Here is a 21,769-nt window from a genome sequence, read left to right as displayed (position 1 = left end):
GCTACTGGCAGGGCATTCTATGAACTCGCGACTCGCTGAGTAAATAACCTACCCCTAACATCTGTCCTATACCTACCCCCCCTTAATTTAAAGCTATGCCCCCTTGTAATAGCTGACTCCATACGTGGAAAAAGGTTCTCACTGTCAACCCTATCTAAACCCCTAATCATCTTGTACACCTCTATCAAGTCACCCCTAAACCTTCTTTTCTCCAATGAAAACAACCCCAAGTGCCTCAGCCTTTCCTCATACGATCTTTCTACCATACCAGGCAACATCCTGGTAAACCTCCTCTGCACCCGTTCCAGTGCCTCCACATCCTTCCTATAGTATGGCGACCAAAACTGCACACAGTACTCCAGATGCGGCCGCACCAGAGTCTTATACAACTGCAACATGACCTCAGGACTCCGGAACTCAATTCCTCTACCAATAAAAGCCAGTACGCCATATGCCTTCTTCACCGCACTATTTACCTGGGTGGCAACTTTCAAAGATCTGTGTACATGGACACCAAGATCCCTCTGCTCATCCACACTACCAAGTATCCGACCATTAGCCCAGTACCCCATCTTTTTGTTACTCTTACCAAAGTGAATCACCTCACACTTAGCTACATTGAACTCCATTTGCCACCTTTCTGCCCAGTTCTGCAGCTTATCTATATCCCGCTGTAACCTGCCACATCCTTCCTCACTGTCTACAACTCCTCCGACTTTCGTATCATCCACAAACTTGCTCACCCAACCTTCTAACCCCTCCTCCAGGTCATTTATAAAAATGACAGTCATTTTTAAGGTTGCCCCTTTCTGCAGGTTTGTCTCATCAAATTTTCTCTATTGTGGTAATCCTGATATTAAGAGTAATAAATCTACATGCAACTCGGCAATTAGTATGTTTTCATATGTGGTGAAGTAGCTTTAAATTTAAGTCATTTAAATACGTACACTGATATATATTTGTTTTTGACTACATCAATGCCATCAGTCTTGCACTCTTGCCTTTTCCCAATAGCATCACATTGGTAATTCAATTTTTCAGTGCTGCAGAGTCATACAGCATGGAAACAGACCTTTCAGTCCAACCAGTCTATGCTGAACATGATCCCAAACTAAACTAGTCCTACCTGCCTGCTCCTGGCCCATATCCCTCTAAACCTTTTCCTATTCATGTTCTTATCCAAATGTCTTTTAAACATTGTAATTTTACCCATATCCACCCAATTCCTCAGGAGGTTCATCCACACACAAACCACTCTGTGTAAAAAAAAATTGACTTTCATGTCTTTTTTGAAATCTCTCCCTTCTCACCTTAAAAACGTGTCTTTTCGTCTTGAAATTTCCCCCATCCGAAGGAAAAGACAACAACTGTTAACCCTGTCTAAACCCCTCATTATTTTATAATCTTCTATAAGGTTGCCTCTCAAACTTCTACACTCCAGTGAAAAACATCCCAGCCTATCCAGCCTTTCTTTATAACTTAAACTTTCTTTACCCAGCAACATCCTGGTAAACTCTTCTGAGCCCCCTCTAGCTTAATAATATCCTTCCTATAGCTGGGCAATCAGAAGTGGACACAGTATTCCAAAACAAGCCACACCAATGTCCTACATAACCTCAACATGACTTCCTAACTCCTATACTCAAAATACTGAGCAATGAAGGCAAGCATGCCAAATGCCTTTTTAACCACTTTGCCTCTCTGTGATGCAAACTTCAAAGAATTACGTACAGTTGGTTCTACTATAATCTGTGTTTCTTCAACGCAAATTGCCTTTAATGCGATTGAAGAATTTAGTTGTAATTACGAACTTTGCTTACCTGTATTGGCTACAACATAATTCCAGCCCCATTAGTTTAAATGGCACAGCTATTGTGCAATTTTCTTATAACACAAGATTGCATGAGAACGGAACTATTGCGTAATATCAGAACCAATTATACCTGAACCCTGGGGTCCCTCGGTTCTACAACACTAGCCTATGTCCTACCTTTGTTTGTTGTTCCAAAATGCAAAACCTCACATTTATCCATATGGAACTCCATCTGCCATTTTTCAGTTCATTGACCCAAATGATCACAATCCCTTTGTAATCTCAGAAAACCTCCTTCATTGTCTACTGTGCCACCAATTTTGATGTCATCTGCAAACTCAGTAATGAAACATCCTTTCATCTGAGTGTTTAAGGACAATATATTCCGTCTCAGATGAATCACTACTGTGAGATAACCCACTGAATATGTTCTTTAAGCCATTGAAGTATTTTCTCTATTAGCTTTCACTTTTACCATTTGAAATTTATCCTTATTAAGATACAGGTTAAACTATCTTTTACAAACAGCAATTTGCACATATGGTACGTTTCATGAAGAAAGGTGCTTTATGTACGAGCAAGAATAAAGTCATGGCTGATCTCATTTTAACCTAAACTCTACATTCCTGAATATTCCTGATTAATCTTTCATCCCTTGGAAATTAAGAATCTATTTACCTCCGCTTACATAAGGAAAGAGAAAAATAGGTAGAAAAATAATCAAAGGAGTGAATAACTGATTATGTAGCATTAGAAGAGATAAATGACTGGCTCAAAATTTTTAAGATGGTATCAGAAAAGGCACTGGTTTATGAATGGAATTTCACAAAATAGAGCTTTGGCAGGTGGCGCTATGATAGAAGGTGAAGAGGACCAGATGAACATAAGTATGGAGTCAAAAGGTGCTTTATGGGATGTTGAAGATGTGATGATGCTGAGGCCAAGAAATGCTTTGAGGACTAGGATTTCAAATCCAGGACTGAAGTAAGCCATTCACGTTGAGAATACCCTTCATCATGTTGTGTGGCACTACCATTGTGCTAAATTGGAACTGATCTAGCAGCTCAAAATTGAAGACTTAGAATCGCTGTGTGGAACCAGCTTATTGAGTCCACGTTGACCCATCTGAATAGCATCTCACCCAGATCCACCCCTATCCTATCTCTGTACCCTGCATTTCCCATGGCTAATCCACCTAACCAGCATATCCCTGGACATTATGGGCAATTTGACATGGCCAACTTACCGAACCTGCACATCTGGAAACTCATGCAGACATGGAGAAAATGTGTAATGTTTACACACACTTGTCCAGTGGTGGAATTGAACCACTGAGCCACTATGCTGCCCTAGAAACTTGTGCTTCAGAACCAGCCTGTACCTCTACCAACCAATCCTAGTACAGATAGAACGCTGACATAGAATGACAGAGTTGTTCTGGGGCAGATGAGGCCATTTGATCCCTTATGTCTGTATCAGCTCTCCAAGTAAGCTTTAAGACTTTTTGCAATTTTTCTGTTTTCTGCCATCACCCTGCACATTCTTTCCTTTCAAATAATCATGTATTGTTGTTTTGAATGCTTACATTAACCTTACTCCACCACATTTCCAGGCAGTACATTCCAGATCAGAACTGCTTCCTGTGCAGAAACATGTTTCCTCATGTCACGTTTGGTCCTTTCGCATTCCTTTTACATAATGTTATGTTATAGATAATGTTCTCCATTGAATGACAGAACAGACTGAAGGGATGAAATAACTACATGTTGCCTTTTCATTCTCAATGCTTTCCACAAGTGGGAACAATTTTTTATCTTAATTCCTTTGTGAAGACCCTTCTTGTTTTAATGACTTATATTAAGTCCCTTCTTGGTCTTCTCCTGTCTGAGGACAACAGTCCCAACTTAATCAATCTGTGTAACTGAATTTTATCATCCCTGGAACCATTCTCTTAAAATACTTGCTTCAATATGTTCATATCCTTCTTGAAGTGTAGCACTCTGAGCTGTATGCAGTACTCTAGTTGAGAGCTGGATTTCTGTGTTTTATTTCTTTCAGCTCCATGTCTCCTTACTCTTTTTTTTTTATTTTCCCTCTGGCTCCATTTCATTTCCTGTCATCTGCCTGACAATGTGAAAAATGACCCAAGTATGTCCTCTGCATAAAAATAAATCCAACCAAGCCAGTTACCAGCCCATCAATATATTCTGAAAATGTGTTGCTGGAAAAGCGCAGCAGGTCAGGCAGCATCCAAGGAGCAGGAGAATCGACGTTTCGGGCATGAGCCCTTTATCAGGAATGAGGAAAGTGTGCCAAGCAGGCTAAGATAAAAGGTAGGGAGGAGGGATTTGGGGGAGGGGCGTTGGAAATGCGATAGGTGGAAAGAGGTTAAGGTGGGGGCGGAGAGGTCAGGAAGAAGATTGCAGGTTAGGAAGGTGGTGCTGAGTTTGAGGGTTGGGACTGAGACAAGGTGGGGGGAGGGGAAATGAGGAAACTGGAGAAATCTGAGTTCACCCCTTGTGGTTGGAGGGTTCCTAGGTGGAAGATGAGGCGCTCTTCCTCCAGCCGTCGAATTGCTATGGTCTGGCGATGGAGGAGTCCAAGGACCTGCATGTCAGAGGAAATGACCTGAGGTGTGTTGATGGAAAAGCGCAGCAGGTCAGGCAGCATCCAAGGAGCAAGAGAATCAACACATTTTCAGCTCTGATCTCCAGTAGTGGATATCCTACCAACCTGATCTTCCCAGTCCACCTACATATTGAAGTCACCCATGATTATTGCAATAGTACCTTTCTGACATGTCTTTTCTATCTTCTTATTTACTTTCTAGTTCACGTAGTAACTACTACTAGGAGGCCTGCATATGTTGACTAGGAGAAAGTGAGGACTGCAGATGCTGGAGATCAGAGTCGAAAAGTGTGTCGCTGAAAAAGCACAGCAGATCAGGCAGCATCCGAAGAGCAGGACAGTTGATGTTTCGGGTATAAGCTTTTCACCAGGATTCCACATTCTTGGAATCGGTAGATTCCTAGTGAAGAGCGTATGCCCGAAATGTTGACTCTCTTGCTCTTCGAATGCTTCCTGACCTGCTGCGCCTTTCCAGTGCTATACTTTTGACCTTTTATATAACTCTCATTGGGGTCTTTTCTCCCTTTTGGGATTGCTGAACTCTCCTCACCCAGATTGTATACCTTCCAACTCTATATCACTTCTTGCTGTTGATTTAATTTAATTTCTTACTAACAAGGCAACCCTGCCATTCCCTCCCCTGCGTCTACCTGTCCTTTCAATAGGATGTATTTCCTTGGATACTTCGTTCCCAGCTCTGATCCTCTTGCAGTCACATCTCTGTGATACCCACAATATCTACCTGCCAATTTCAAACTGCACTGTAAGCTCATTTAGCTTGTGGGAGCAAATTGCTACAGATGTTGGAATCTGTACTGAAAACAACAAATGTTGCAGATCATAGCAAGTCAGACAGCATCCATGGAGAGAGAGTAACGCACACAACAATCTCATTCCTGCCTTTACTGCTTCTCATAGTTAATTTGACATCAGATAGCAATTAACTAAGTATGGCATCAAGGCATCCTAACAGAACTGCATTAGTGAGAATTGCAGAGGAACACTCTGTCCTGATCAAAGTCATGTCTACCACAAAGAAAAACAATTGTGGCTGTCGGGAGGTCAGTCATCTTAGCTCCAGGACATCTCTGCACAAATTCCTCAGGGTCCTGTCCTAGGTACCTACACTCCATCATAAGGTCAGAAGTAGAAATGGTTGCTGCTATTTGTAGATTCCACCCATTTGCAACTCCTTGCATACTGAGGCTGTTTGGGTTCAAATGCCTACAAGGCCTGGACAACATTCCGTTTTGGCTGGCAAGTGGCAAGTGACACTCTCAAAATGTTCATTGCAGACAATGACCATCTGCAGCAAGAGATCCCTTTTTGGCATTCAAAAGCAATACCATCATGAATCCCCCATCAACTTACTAGGGATTATCATGAAACAGGAATGAACAAATTATAAATACAATATTCATAAGAGCAGGTCAGAGAATTCTACAAGTGGGAATTCTTCACCACCTGTCTCCTATTACATTTATATTATCTACAAAGCACAAGTCAGGAGTGTAATGAAATACACTACACATACCTGGATCAGTGCAGGTCCAGCAATATTCAGAAACAAAGCAGTCCCCTTGGTTGGCACCACATTCACAAATGTCCACTCCTGCCCCTCAGTGGCAGCAGTGTGTACTGTCTATAAGATGTAGTGCAGTAACTAACTAAGGTTCCTCCAATAGTATCTTGCAGCTCTGTGTTTGCTATCACCAAGAAGGATAAGGGTAGCAGATACATAGGGACACTTGCAAATACCCCTCCTAGGCATAAACCATCCTGACTTGGAAATATATCACGGATTCTTTAGTGTCACTGGGTCAAAGTCCTGGGACTCACTTCCAAACAGTACTTTGAATGACCCTACACACACAGTCTGCAGCAGTTCAAGAAGGTAGCTCACCATCAACACCTAGAGGGAAATTAGGGATGGACATTAATTGATCGTCCGTACACATATCCTTGAATTCATTTTTAAAAAATCAACCAACGTAGATTATCAGGAATGGAAGCGATGAATTAATGAGACAGAATTCAAGCAGTTAAATGTTGTTATTTTTAGAATTTACAGAGGCTGGTCAGAGATGTGAAGCAGGGGTGATGGCAGGCAAAAGCAAAAACAGAAATTGCTGGAAAAGCTCAGCAGATCAGGCAGCATCAGTGGAGAAAAATTAGAGTTAACGTTTGGGGTCAAGTGACCTTTCCTCAGAACAGTCAGTGTTGTGCAAGCTGTAGTGAGAGTTAAAGGGAGTGATAGTTTCTGCAGGGGAGGTAATGGCCCAGTGGCATTATTGCTGGACTGCAAATCTAGAGAACCAGGTAATATTTTGGGGACCTCGGTTCAAATCCTGCTGTGGCAGATGATGGAATTTGAATTCAATTTTTACAAAAAAGTCTGGAATTAAGAATCTAATGATAACTATGAAGTAATTGTCAATCATCAGAAAAACCCATCCGATTCATTAATGCCCTTCAGGGTAGGAAACTGCCATCCTTACCAGATCCACAGCAATGTTGTCGATACTTAACTACCCTCCGGGCAAGAAATGCAATTATCCCAGGAATGTTTTTTTTAAAAAAGAACCTATGTTTTTCCAAATTCCTTTCCTGCACCTACAAGCATACTCAGTCATTCAGTTTTTTAATACACGTCCTACGTTCAGAGCGGTGCTTTTTTAAAAAGTAGAGGCAGGAATGACATTTACATGACTCACTATAAAAATTCATACATTCCTTACTGAACATTTTCATGCCTCCATCCTACATTACTCCTTTGGTGCTAGGTTACACATTTCAGTCTCTGCTTTTATTTCTTGAGGCAATGGCTTAGTGCCATTATCGCTGGACTACAAATCCAGAGAACCAGGTAATGTTCTGGGGACCTGAGTTAGAGTCCCAGCATGGCAGAGGGTGGAATTTGAATTCAATAAATAAATCTGGAATTAAGAAGCTAGTGGTGATCATTGTCAGTCGTCGGAAAAAAAACATCTAATTCATTAATGTTCTTTAGGGAAGGAAGCTGCCATCCTTACCTGGTCTGACCTTCATGTGACTCCAGACCTACAGCAATGTGGTTGACATTTAACTGCCCTCTGGGCAATAAATGCTGGTCTGGCCAGTGACTCCCATATCCCATGAATGAATTTTAAAAAAGACTGTTTTTCCAAATCCCTTTCCTGCACCTACAAGCATACTCAGTCATTTTAAAAAAAATATATATATTGTACATTCAGAGCAATGAATTGTTTGAGCAGTGTGTTTTAAAAGCAATAGAGGCAGGAATGACATTTGCATGACTCATTATAAAAATTCATACATTTGTTACTGAACATTTTTGTGCCTCCATCCTACATCACTTCTTTCGTGCTAGGTCACACATTTCAGCCTCTGCTTTTATTTCTTTTTACCTTCTGGAATGGTTATCGATAATTCTTTTTCCTTTTGACACAGCCTGCAGCTGACCATGGCAGGCTGCGGGAAGTGCCATTGATGTCACTATGCCAGGATCTGTCTACGCATGTCACCAGGCAGGGAGAAGACAGGCATGGAGGCTGACAGAGTGGACCTTCCCCTACCCAATGGTGTCTATGGGGCCGCACTCCTCAGCCGCCTTGCCAGCTGACTCTCTGCAGCCACTGTGCTGTTTGGTATTGAAAGAGAAGTGATCCATGAGGCATAATCTGCAAGCTTCTGTCGGGGGCTGTACTATTCCTGATGAAGAGCTTCGGCCCGAAACGTCAATTTTCCTGCTCCTCGGATGATGCCTGACCTGCTGTGCTTTGTGGTGTGCTGCACAATAAATTCCTGACTTATTGATGCCATCATAACATTTGTACATGTTTCCAGTGCTTACAAATGGTCTTAGCTTTCCCTTTATGCGTGCATGCCCTATTCCCTGCCTCGAGTTGACATTCATATGATTCACAGCCTTTGGCTCCTGTTTCACTTGCCCCATTCTTTCTCAAAGGCAATTAAAAAGCAAACACAAGTCTCTAGCACCACACCCATCATAAATTATTTCTAACTTTTCATCACTTTTGATTGAAGGGGCCTTAAGTTTGTTATAATTTGTATGTTTCACCAAATCATATCCACGTGGCCTCAATTTTTAATATTTTTTGAACACTTAAAAGTGAAGCTTTAAGACTCCTCCCAGGGCAAGTTTTAAAAAAAAATTGAGGTGAAACAGGTTGTCATGATTTTAAGTGGTGGTAAGATAGCGTTATAAAGGACGTTAACTTGTAGGGGAAGGAAATTCTGTAAAAGGAAGAAGATTTCACAGTTTTGAAGTCTTGAAAAGTTTAGCTGATGTTCATGGATGCAATGCACCTTAAAAAGCAAGAGCGCGGAAGACCTATTTGAAGCTGATTATTTTACAGCAAAGTTAATGGGAGATGACCAACCATAATGATTAGCTGTATTTAGGGAACAGTTATTGTGGTTAATGTGCATTTCCTATTTGATGAGCTGGTGCATAACTGCATGGTTTTAATCTTTTTTTTGGTGCAAAGTGAAATATTTTTAGATTTGCCTATGTTTTAAGGTGGGCATGTTAATGAGAAAATGTCATTTATTTATGTGGTGTTGTGTGTGGCAGGATGTCTCATACCTTTTATGGTCTGCGGAAATACGTGTGAGAGTTCTCTCATATGACCTCTAGCTGCAACAAGGGGTCATCGTAAATGTTGAATTTATTAAGATCTTTCCTCATCGGTGCTTCTGCTTTTTTGTTTTGGGGACAGGAAATAAATTAAAGACAAAAAATATCTGCAGATACCACAGAATTTTGTATAGTTAAAACACAGTTATACCAGATATTCCAACAATATCTGGTTTGGCCAAAAGAGACTCTGTGGAAATTCTTCACCAGAGAGAGAAAACTTTGCCCCAAAAGTTTGGAACCCAGACAAGGTTTGCAATGTCATTGTTACGACACTCCTGTATAAATTTCTGAGACATGACTAGTATTTCAGACGAGGGCCAGTTCTGAGGAAAGGTCACTCGACTCGAAACGTTAACTGGAATGTCTCTCCACAGACACTGCCAGACTTGCTGAGCTTTTTCAGCACTTTCTATTTTTGTTTCCAGTATTTCAGAACTGGGGTAAGGGGAGGGTGGGCAGTCATGGGGCAAAATGTGTGTAGCAACTCTTGTCATGTTTTTCAGTTGGGTCAGTGTAGTAGACCTCCTGCATTTTAGAAAGGAAGCCTTTCCTCCTGTAGTGACCGTACCAGCTCATTTTGAGAGCAAGTCAGCCACTCCCATTCTCCTGCCTCTGCCATAACCCAGCAGTTTTTTTTTCCCAGGTTCAAAACAATTTCTGTTTTGAAGTCCGTGATTGAATGTGTTTCTCTCATCCTCAAGCAGTGCTTTCAGATCCAAACCATTCTGGCATAAAAACAGTATTTCTTCACGTTCCTTCTGGTATTTTTGCCATTTGTTTTAAGTCCGTAAGAATATAAAATATAGGAACAGAATTAGGACCTTTGAGTCATTGTGTGTGCTCTGGTGTTCTTAGCCCTTTGGCCAGTGGGAGCAGTTTTTCTCTCTGTTTACTCTACCCAGACTGTCCACATGAACTTTTCCACATTCCTAATGGTAATTGAGTTCAGTAGTTGTTGGATTACAGCTATTTAGGCCCAGTCAGGTCCCTCCTCTTTCACTGTAACACGAAGGGTTGGCCCCTACCAGGACTTTTCCACTAGGGTGGAAAGGGCCAATTGCTCAGAAATGGGTTTTGCACCAATTTCCTTCCTCTTTTCCACCCGAACAACTGTCCCTTACACACCGATTGTGAGATTTATGTACCATAAAGGGAACAGAATTTCCAAGTCACTTACCTCAGCCGCCTACTTAGTAGCTGTTCAGTAGTGCACTGACTTTAAAATCTAGAGATAACAAGTATCAAAGAAATAACTTTCATTTCTGGAACTGACTTGTGGCTCAAATTTCCCTCCGTGGCGACAGCTAGCCCCACTCATCCCTGGTGTTAGTCATGTAGTGATGCGTTTTGGGAGGTTAAAGGCAAGAGGAAAGTATACAGTTGATGGCAGGACTCTTAGCGTTGATGTACAGAGGGGTCTTAGAGTCCAAATCCATAGCCTCCTGAAAATGGTGCCACAAGTGCATTAGGTGGCATGCTTGCCTTCATTCAGAGCATTGAGTAGAAAGGTTGGCAAGTCATATTGCAGCTGTTTAAGACTTTAGTTAGGCCACATTGGACTACTGTGTGCAATTCTGGTTGCCACACTATAGGAAGGATGTGGAGGCTTTGGAGAGAGTACAAAAGAGGTTTGCCAGGAATTTGCCTGGATTGGAGTGTATTAGCAGTTAAGGAGAAGTTGGACAAATTTAGATTGTTTTCACTCAAGCATTGGAGGCTGAGGCACAACCTGATAGAAGTGTATAAAATTATGGGAGGCATTGTTCGGGTGGATATTCGGAGATATTTTCCTCAAGGTAGAAATGTACAATACTATGGGGCATTGTTTAAGGTGAGAAGGGGATCAATTGAAGTAGATAATGTTAGAAGGTGGTAGTGCTTGATATATGCTGCCAGGCAGGTGGTAAAAGCAGATACAATATCAATGTTTAAGAGGCATTTTAATGCATCATCAGGCAGGGGATAGAGGGATATGTGGCATCATGGTCGGCACTGAGATGGTTGGCCGAAGGGTCTAAAGCTGTGCTGTACTATTCTATGTTCTGTGTTTGAGAACTATTATCCAGGAAATGTTAGAAAGCGATGTGATGGGACTGTACTTTTCAATTCTGTGAGCTACCAGGTTTTTGGACAGGATTCCTTTCTGGAGAGCAATCCCTTTATTGCCTAAGTACCCCAGAAAGTTCAACTAAGCTGTAATTTTATTTAAGTTGTAAGCCTGTGGTGTTCGCAGGAGAGATCTCTTGCAAAGGAATAGCAAACCATCAAAGAGAGGTAAGACTTTTATAAATTCAGCGATTGTAATCTCCTCTCTTGACCTACTGCAGGCTACGCGTTAGGATGATGGCACCTGTAGGCTGCTACATTGTCATTATGGCAGAGGAGATTTGTGTTAAAGATTAACTTTCTTTTCATCGTCACAATCCACAATGGAGCCTGCTACAGTGTTGTCCTTTTTGTATGGTTCAGCTTCAGCTGCAGACTGTTAACAACTTTGATGTTGTATTTGGCCTTGAATATAACTGCAACCCTATTTTAAACAGGTCAAGTGAGCAGGCAAGAACAGGCCACATGGAATATAATGTGGATAAGTGTGAGGTTATCATTTTGGTAAGAGGTGCAGAATATTCCATAAAAGGTGATCATTTTGGATTTGGCTCATGAAGCACCAATCCAGTAAGCTTAAGGATGGATCAAAACGTGCAGAATGAATGAGTAATAGTTCCTGGTCCATTCTCATAGATGGAATAGTGAAGAGGAAGTAAAATCAGACATGAGTGAACAATTTTTTTTAAGATGGGCCTCTAATTTTTTTCTAGTGAGCAATTATATTGTATTTTAGAGTATTACGATTAACATAGAGTCATTGAGATGTACAGCATGGAAACAGACCCTTCGGTCACTGTCTGTTAATAATGGCACTATTCAACACTGTCTACACCTCCTGAGATACCATCTAATCCAAGTCTTGAGCAGGAGATACTGACAGTGCTACCCTGCAAATTCTAAATGCGATAGCTCATTTGGTTTGTGAACATCTTAAGAATATAGATTTGAAATGATTTGGGGCTTCAAGGTAGATATTGATAGTGCAAAGTGTCATGTAAGTACTGATGTATGACCTCTGTGCATCACATTGTGCAATGCTAGATGGCATACAATTGATAAGAATTTCAAACATGGGGAAAAGAGAGGTTGGTTGGAAGAGTATTCTAAGAGCAGAAATGTGCAGAAAATGTCATTTGAAAAAGCTATTTATACGGCATTTACTTACTGCTGTTGGGAAGGTAATGATGTTGAGGATACGTTTTGTGGGCAGCATGGTGGCACAGTGGTTAGCACTGCTGCCTCACAGCGCTAGAGACCCGGGTTCAATTCCCGCCTCAGGCGACTGACTGTGTGGAGTTTGCACGTTTCCTCCGGGTGCTCCGGTTTCCTCCCACAGTCCAAAGATGTGCAGGGTCAGGTGAATTGGCCATACTAAATTGCCCGTAGTGTTAGGTAAGGGGTAAATGTAGGAGTATGGGTGGGTTTCACTTCGGCGGGTCGGTGTGGACTTGTTGGGCCGAAGGGCCTGTTTCCACACTGTAATGTCATCTAATCTAATCTAATTTTAAAAATCTCATAGTATGCCTACACCCGGAGTGCCTCTTAGGAAGGTACTTCCAGACTTCTGACTTGGTGACCACAAAGGACAACATGTTGGGATGATGTGTGATTTGGAGTTGATGCTATTGACATAGATCTGTAATACTTGACCTTCTAGATGGTAGAGTTCACAAGATTGATTTGGATACTGTCAGAATTAAGTGTCAAACAGAGCAAATGTACAGTGTCCATCTTTTGTGCAAACTAGTACTGCACTCAGTATTTTAAAGAGATGGAGGATGCTCCAGGAATAGGAACCAGCTGCAACTGTGTAATCTTCTTACAACCTATTCTGACTCCCTTTTAGCACAATTCCTAGGGATCGTAGTCTGCCTGATTTTATATAAATTGCTAAAATGAAAGCAAAGTACAGCAGATGGTGAAGATTCAAAATGTTGTATTGGACTCAAAACATTAATTTAGTTTCACTCTCGACAGATGCTGTCAGACCTACGGAGTTTCTCCAGCCCTTTCTCTTTTTATAAAATAATTTACCACTGTCCAGTCATTTTAGCTTGAACCTTTCTGCTGCATATTGAAATGGTTCAAAAAATATTGCACCTCTGCCATTGGTTAAACTTCCTGACCCAATAACTAAGCTTATTTGCTATTAGAAGGTGCAGATGGGCATCAGTACTGTTATGAAGATATGGATGTACTGTGCCTTCAAGAGAGTTAAAAGCAACAGATCTACCTGACAGAACCAAGTGTAACACTTGGTCAAACAACTTGATTAGCTGGTTGCCTGGAAACGACAAAAAAATTCTAATTAGTTTAAATTATACCCCGAAAGAAACCAAACTCCAATCCAGTTTGAATTGAGTATATTGACCAATCTTAAAAGCCAGTGACACAATCCAATGCTTTGAGGGTATGAGATTGAGGAAAATCGAACAGTTGAGGGGAGAACTGCCAAAGCCCCAGCATGTAAAACGACTGCCTGAAAAATAGCTCTCTTAAAAGGTACCTTTATCGATTGATGACCTGTGAAGCTGAAATCCCTGAGAAGACGACGACTGGAGTTCAGAGAAAACGAAAGCTGTCTGGTTTTGAAATAAGAAGTTTTGTTTTGTAAATTGGGAATTTTATCAGACTAGAATTATAGAAGGGAAGGTAATAGATTAGAGTAAGGAATTGTAAATAGTTATTGGTTAATTATTCTGTTATACTTAACTCTATTTCTTCTTTAATTTTTACTTTAACTAGTTCTTGGCCTATCGAATTTTCACAGATTACTGCGCATGATAAATCTTTTCTGTGTTGCTAGTTTTAAATTAAGCAGGAGAGTTTACTCTGTATTATAACAGTACTTAAACAAAATTATCTGGTCTTAAACCAGCATGATTACCAGTGGTCTGTAATAGCAAATACATCAAATATTTGCATAGTGTTGCTCTGTACTTTTGATCGTTTTACAAGAGAGCATCAAAGACATTCCTGACTTGAATATTTGCCTTTCTTTCAGCATCCCCATGTTTTGTTGCACCACCCAAACACTTGGAGGAAGCTGCAGCCGTTCGCAGGAGAATTCTTCTACATCCTGAAGGTGATCATTTTACTCTCATCAATGTCTACAATGCATTCAAACAACGTAAGTATGGAGACAGCAATATTATTTCAAATAAATCGTAAATATTTTTCTCTCTTCACCTACTTCCTCCCACACTGCCAGAAAGATCATTCTACTATGACAGCAGTTTATATTGCTTCCTAACTAATTTGATTTTATCTGACCCTTTGTTTTCACTAGCTGAGATATTTTGGGCTGTTTTATTGTTCTAAATCTTTCTATCAAAAACATGTAGGTTAGTGATGGCAAGCACTCAGTTTATGAGATTCCATTCACAGATCCAGACACACATTATGTTTCTCACTTCTGTTTGGTGCAGTTCCTGTTTTTATGCAGTCATGGGTTAGATGCATCGCTGGCTACGTAGCATTAATTGCCCAGAGTGTAGTTAAGACTCAACTGTGTACTGAGAGTGTGGTTACATGTCAGCCAGGCCAGGTAAAGATGGCTGATTTTCTTCCCTAAAGAAAAGGTGCCACAATAGCTAGCCTCACAGCACCAGGGACCTGTGTTTGATTCCAGCCTCGGGTAACTGTGTGGATTTTACACGTACACCCCTTGTCTTCGTGGATTTCCTCCAGGTGTTCTGGTTTCTTTTCCCCGCCCAGTCTAAAGGTTGGGTGGATTGACCGCGCTACATTGCCCCATGGTATGCAGGGTTGTGCAGGCTGGGTGGTTTAGCAACGGGAAGTGCCAAGTTACAGGTCTGAATGGGATGCTGTTTGGAGGATCATTGCAGACTTGATAGGCTGAATGACCTCTATCTGCACTGTAGAGACTCCGAGATTCTATAATATTAATAAACCAAATGTGTTTTATGATAATTGACAATTGTTACATGAATTTAATTCCAGGTTTTTATAAAACTCAAATTTCAATATTTAGCCATGGCTGGATTTGAACCCATGTACAGAGAGTAGGACTCTGGATTACTAGTCCACTGACATTCCCACTAATTCACCATCTCTTCTATTAATGTTATTAACTTTGCATTACTCTAACAAGAAATCCCCTTCTTTCAGAATCTCAACTTCATCTTCCTGTCTGCCCATCATTACCCTTGATTCCCTTGCCAATAGAAAACCTGTCCAATACAATGGAATGTAATCAATGACCCAAACTCTCAGCTGTCTGGGGATTAGAATTCCAGATTTACAACACTTGAACAGAAAATCAGTTCCCCTCACCTTTTGCTTACATATAATACTTCTAATTTTCAAATTGTGCTCTCTAGTTGTACATTCCCCACAATTGGAAACATCTTAGTATATCCAATGATGTTTCTTTAGGATTTTGTGTGTGTTCAATAAGGTCACCGTGAATTATTCTTAACTCTAATGGTTACAGGATTTAATCCTTCATCTCAGGAAATGGTTAAGTGAATTGTTTCTGAACTGCTTCTGATGCAATTGTATCTCTCTGGTTAAGAGACCAAACTCTACCAGTGTTCTCTGGAGGTTGTGCAGCCACATGAATGTGCAGCAGCTTGGAAACTCCATGCACATGTCAGCAACCTCTGCTGTATGACTTCTTCTCTGCTTTAAACATCCTGTATGCTGAGCTCAGAATCTGTGCAGAGAAAAAAAAAATTGAAGGGGAACATTGCACAGTACTTCAGATGTCGTCTTGCTAAAGCTCTTTATAATTCACGTATTGGAGCATTCTGATTGCCATGCATTAGAATTCAGCAACCTCCATTTAAACAACACTATGTGCTGACACCAAGGAACTCTTGTATTAGTAGGGATATGGCTTATTAAGTATAGTTACAAATATTTACAGATGCCAATGAATTGTACTATTTTAATACAAAGAATATGTTAGGTCACAGAAATAAAGTGTAAAATAAAGTATAACTTTTATTTTACATTTAAAAATTGGCTTAATTGGCAATAATCAGTGGTGCATTAGTCACAAATACCAATTAAACATTCAATTTTAACAAACTATATTGTGAAAAAGGTATTTTATAGTGGTGATATAAACAAAGTGTGAAACAAAGTGCATTTTTTTCTTTTCATTAATCACTTCACTTTGGTTTCAACAGTGCATTGGTGTCAGCAAACAGATCCTTTTAAATAACATACTGCATTACTATTCTTCCTTCGTGGACACATCAAAGTTTCACATGTTATACTCTTGACAACTTATTTTCCTACTTACTTTTGGGTCCAAATTTAGCCACCATATATTTATCACCTTGGGACAAATCTTTCATATACATCATTAATAGTTATGACCCCACATTGGTACCTGTAGTATTCCTGTATCTGTAGTTGTAGCTTGCCATAAGTCTCAAAGAGTTCTAAAGTCTGCGTGACTGCGGTATCCTGGCATTTGTTCATTCATTCCAGGGCTTTGCCTCCACTGTTCTAACTAAAAGTTTATTCCACATGTTGATCATTCCTTGTGTCAAGCTTTTCCTGAGGATATTCCTAAAATTTCACTGGATTGAGCTTACATCCACAAATTCTACTTCCTCATTTTATGTCATATTCTGGGTTAATGTTTCCTATGTCTTTAGCAATCTTGTATATGTCCAAATGTGTTTGTAGAATGCAGAGCAGACAGAACAGAGCTGCATATACTTAAAATCTGAATCAGTGCATAGTGTCAGGAAACATTGGTTAGGGAAAAAACATTAAGTTTGAATTCTTCATTAGAACAGGAAGATATTACAGTATTGTTTTTAAAAGGAACAGAAAACAAAGGAGTTGAGAAAGCTTGAAAAGATGCAGGCAGATATTTTGATGCATCCAATTTCTCTCATGTGTGCAGGCTACAAGTAGAATGTTAAGTCATTTTGCACATGATATTTATCTGTGGTGTCCTTCAGTTCCGATGAATGGTCCCTGCTCTAAGTAGCATTACTTCTCCACAAAGTGTCTGCTTTTAAAGGTGTTATCATTTTTTTTAGGTTCTGTTCATTTTCAGACATCTACCACTTTCCTTTTGGATTGTGAGTGAATGACCTGACTTGCAAGATGTGCAAATGCCACTTTGCATCTTTTACCATTTTTAGAAATTCTCATGGTGAAGTTTTAATCTATCATAGGAGCGTCGTAGTTTGGATCAGTTAAATGATCTGAGAGCAAGCTGAGGGTAAAACACAATTTCTTTTGGTGTCCCAAAAAGCATGTTCCTGCTTTTGGGAGTTCAATTGTTGAGACTGGCCTGTGTCTGCCAGTGCCAGTGGCACACACATGAAGGTATCTGGCTTCTGCTCCATCCAACCTCTCATTTCAGTCTTCAATCTTTTTGAATCTATCTTGTAATTTTGTGGTAACCCAGAAAGAAGGACAAAATCCCAGTTATCAGAAGGATGTTGACACATGGGGAACACTTCAATTACAATGTAAAGTTCAACAAATATTCCCAAATGTGTAGGTGTTTTCCTTTGAAAAGCAGTTAGAGTATTGTGAAAGTTGAAATGTTGTATTTGGTTTTCTTTTTAGCAGTGTTGCATGTTAACATGGTTTAATATAGTGCCATGAAACCTTCTATCTGAAATGAAATTCACCCAATTATGGGTGGCATAGCATGGTGGCTCAGTGGTTAGCAATGCTGCCTCACAGCGCCAGAGACCCAAGTTCGATTCTAGCTTCAGGTGACTGTCTGTGTGGGGTTTGCACATTCTCCCCGTGTCTGCGTGAGTTTCACTTTCCACTTTCGTCCCACAGTCCAAACGTGTGCAGGTTAGGTGACTTGGCCTTGTTAAATTGCCCCATAATGCAGGATTATGGGGTAGGGCAGGGGGTGTGTCTGGGTGGGATACTCTGGATGGGTCAATGTGGACCCGATGAGCCGAGTGGCCTGCTTCCGCAATGAAGGGATTTTATTATTTAATGACAGTCTCCCTGTCAAATTGAAACAGGAAAGGCGCCACGTTCAGATATTAATTAGGTGCCCTTCCAAGGTTTGATTGCAGTTGCACTAATCGGATAGTAAACAGAGAGCATTGTTCTGCATCAAATCTGTAATTGCTTTGTGCTGATCCTTGAATGTTAAACTAGAAAGTGTACTATTTTCCAGAATTATTATTCCACATGTTTACGCACCATTGTAACCGACCTCTCTGCTATTAGTCTGTCTGGAAAATAGTAAGAAATGTGAACTGTACACTAAACTTAATGCTTTAGTGCTTCCCACTCTAATATTTTACCTCCCCCAGACAATAACTGATGGTCTAATTTTGAAGTATAAATAAGCAAATTAATATTTGTCTTAATTGTCAATTGTATATTTCATTGTTTCTTCTGTTGAGAAAACTGCAGCCACTGACCATGAAGACCTATTAGATGAGCAATACCTATTCCCAGTGATTCATTATCATTATGGTTAACTTCCCGGGGTCTGCTTAGACCTCCTTGCATACACCACCAAAGGTGATGTGCACCAGCTAACATGAGGTGAAGAACTAGCTCAACAAGGTAGTATGTATAAGTCAAGCAGCATCTGAGAAAGATGTGTTAACCTTTCAGGTACAACATTTATTGGAGGTCTCTACACCTGAACTTTTAATTACTACTTCTCTTTGAAATGCTAATTAGCATGCTATATATTTCCTGTTTTTTTAACATCTGGCTAAAAGTGATTATCATCAAAAGTGATCAACAAATATCTATCTCACCTGCCCTTTGCTGTCTATGTTGTGTCCAGAGCTTTTTAACTTACTTATTGGGCGAGAGAGCTGTGATATTGCATTACCCCTGTAAAATCTGCCTGTAGATAATGAAGATGAAACGTGGTGTCTGAAGAATTATCTGAGTTACTCTGCTCTGAAGCTAGCTGACGTCATACGCTATGAGTTGCTGGAAATGATGCAAAGGATTGAATTACCTATATCGCCATCCAACTTCGGAATGGAGGGAAACGTGCTTAACATAAAGAGAGCTCTGATCTCCGGCTACTTCCTTAAGGTGGGTGATCATGTTGTGCCATCACAGCTCCTCCTCTGAGACCTGGCTTCAGTTAAAAGATCTTTCATGGACTTCAGCTATATTGGATGTCAGATTCTGTCAATCTTCTCTTGCAAAGATCAGCTCTACCAGTCATCTGGTGCATCATTGTCAGTATAACATTTGATTATGCTATGGTGACCTTCCTCCACAAGATGTGTGCTACACCAAAGCCCCCAATGTTTTACCTAACGTTTTAGCCCTTGTTTGCTCATATCAATAGTCTAAGCTCTGCTCCATAGTTGGAAGGCACAGCTACCTGTGTCAAATACTGCATTTCTGATCAAAACCATTTAGTCAGACTGCGGCTGCAGATTAAAGTAAAGGTGCGAAAACTCAGTTATAGTGCATGACAGATATTTTCAATATTGAAATGTGTGCATATTTCTCTCTGTCTGTTAGTTGGTGCTGTTATAATTTAAATTGATTGACCTTTGGTACAAACTGAATTATTCTTTTATAAAGGACCATAAGTGCTGAAATTGTTTAGAAAACTGACCAGTGTCAGCAAGAGAAATCTATTTCTGGCGGACTGTCCCTGAGAGTTGTAACCTAAACAGCTGCTTTCCCAATTCCTGTTGCCTCTCTGGGTTCAACTGATTGAAGTCAATTACAAAAAGACCTGGATTTTATGGTCCTCCATTGAACATGTTCTCATTTGGGGGAATGTGGATGGCACCATGGCAATATAAGGGAACTCGCTTCTCACCTTCTCACCCACTCCCCTACCTGGTAACTATAATTCAGGATGGTGGATAAGGTACCCACCTTTTAGTAGATTGAGGGCCTGAAGTGACCAATTATTGCCCACTTAAGGCCCTCAATCTGCCTCCATTGCTGCAATGCACTGAGCATTGGAAGGTAAGTAGGATTGTGAAGTGTGTTTGTTAACCAAGACGGTAAAAAGACAGAAATGAAAGCAATTTCATCTTTTGGGAAATGTTCTGTGTGTGTCGCCTCCCTCTGACTAATTGATTTAACTGATTGATTGATTGATTAATTATGGTAAATTTGTTTGTCCCCTCTGCCCTTTCCTCCTTTTACTCCCTTTCCATCTGAAAACCAAACCCTGATTTTAGGTAGCGAGAGATGTGGATGGCTCTGGGAATTACCTGATGCTCAATCATAAGCATGTGGCTCACCTACATCCTTTATCATGTTACCTCACCAGGAAGCCTCGGCCCCGACCTCCCTCTTGGGTTCTGTATCAGGATTTTACCATTTTCCAAGACAACTGCATTAGCGTTGTCTCAGAGATTCACCCTGAAATGTAAGTATGTGTGAGGGAATTGGGAAGAGACAGATACTGCAAGCACGTCATGCTCTCACTGAGTTCATATATATCTGGAATCATTATTTTTTTTATCAAGATCTGACTTGTATTTTCTTATGAGGAAGAAGGGAAGTAACACACAGATAACACTACACAGCCTGGGAGTGTATTACAGCAACCTGTCATTGTTAAAGGATTCAGTTAACGCTACAAGCTGTGAGGATGGATGATATTCTCCAGATTTAAATTAATTCTTGCTGCCAGTGACTCACTTAAAATGATTGCTTATTTGAGCTGACTGTGTAGAGTTTTCATGATTACTTTCACTTCTCAACTGGCATGTTGAGATCTCCATTTTCACAGACTGTTTTGGCAGTTCCAAACAAAATACTCCGTAATTGATCATAGTATTCCCATCTAGTGTGCTGTTTTTGTACATGATTTAGTTTTGATTTCAAGTTGTTAATATTGCTAGAAGTGGGAAGAATCTAATGACAGGTCTGTGTTCCTACATCTTAGCACCACACTCTCAACATTGGTACAAACTGTTTCATTTCCGGCAACTTCAGAGGTTTTACCTTGAGCCCCCAGTCCTATTTTTTTTGTATGACACTGACAGAGGTTTTGCAAGTGTAGGTAGGCTACATCATAGGGTTTTCCAGAATTCGCTTGGGGTATCACTTCCTGAAAAAAGGTTAGGGCATTGGTCAGGCAGGATCTTCCCCCTTCTGAACCTGTCCTGATGGCTGTTTGCTGTAGCTGTAATCTTGAAGTTGCTTTATCCTTGTAGTTTGTTGTCTGAAAGTGTTTTGTCTCCTCACCTTAAATGTTACTTGCTAAATTGCCGTACCCAGTTCTTTCCAGATTATTATTTGATGAAGAATGGTTTCCAGACGTAGACTGTAACGTTGCTATTTTGTTTTAGTTTGAATCTATAATCACCTGGTCTTATCTAAGTGTTAAGTTGACAAATAAACATTATATCCAGATATAAATCCAAAGCAGTAGATCAGTGCCTATGATATTGGAGCAATTATTTTTGCTCTAATTGTTATAGAATGCAAGATATATTTGTAAAGTACATAGTAATGATGGTTTCTTGAAAGGTTAAATTGATTTTTTTTTTAATCATTATGTTCCTATGTTGGAGAGTTGACATTTTCTAGTTTAGAAACAGATGGCCAACTCATTGATAAGATGTGAGGTGGGGCATTTT

At 40.3% G+C, this 21,769-nt stretch overlaps 1 protein-coding gene across 4 annotated transcripts in view; it reads left to right on the top strand.

Annotated features, from left to right (window-relative positions):
- The window catches only part of LOC122553665 (putative pre-mRNA-splicing factor ATP-dependent RNA helicase DHX32), a 129,435-nt gene that overhangs the window by 100,259 nt on the left and 7,407 nt on the right, over positions 1-21,769 (top strand). For all 4 annotated transcript variants that reach the window (XM_043697856.2, XM_087991720.1, XM_087991717.1 and 1 more), the window contains 3 exons: positions 14,218-14,343; positions 19,051-19,241; positions 20,360-20,550. In XM_043697856.2, coding sequence (XP_043553791.2) covers positions 14,218-14,343; positions 19,051-19,241; positions 20,360-20,550 — 508 coding nt within the window. The remainder of the gene's footprint in view (positions 1-14,217; positions 14,344-19,050; positions 19,242-20,359; positions 20,551-21,769) is intronic.

The sequence above is a fragment of the Chiloscyllium plagiosum genome, unplaced genomic scaffold, assembly GCF_037043375.1.
Source record: "Chiloscyllium plagiosum isolate Xiang-an unplaced genomic scaffold, Cpla_swu_hap1 HiC_scaffold_1, whole genome shotgun sequence".
NCBI lineage: Eukaryota > Metazoa > Chordata > Chondrichthyes > Orectolobiformes > Hemiscylliidae > Chiloscyllium > Chiloscyllium plagiosum.
Note: the sequence above shows the minus strand (reverse complement) of the source record. Positions and strands in the feature narration are given on the sequence as shown.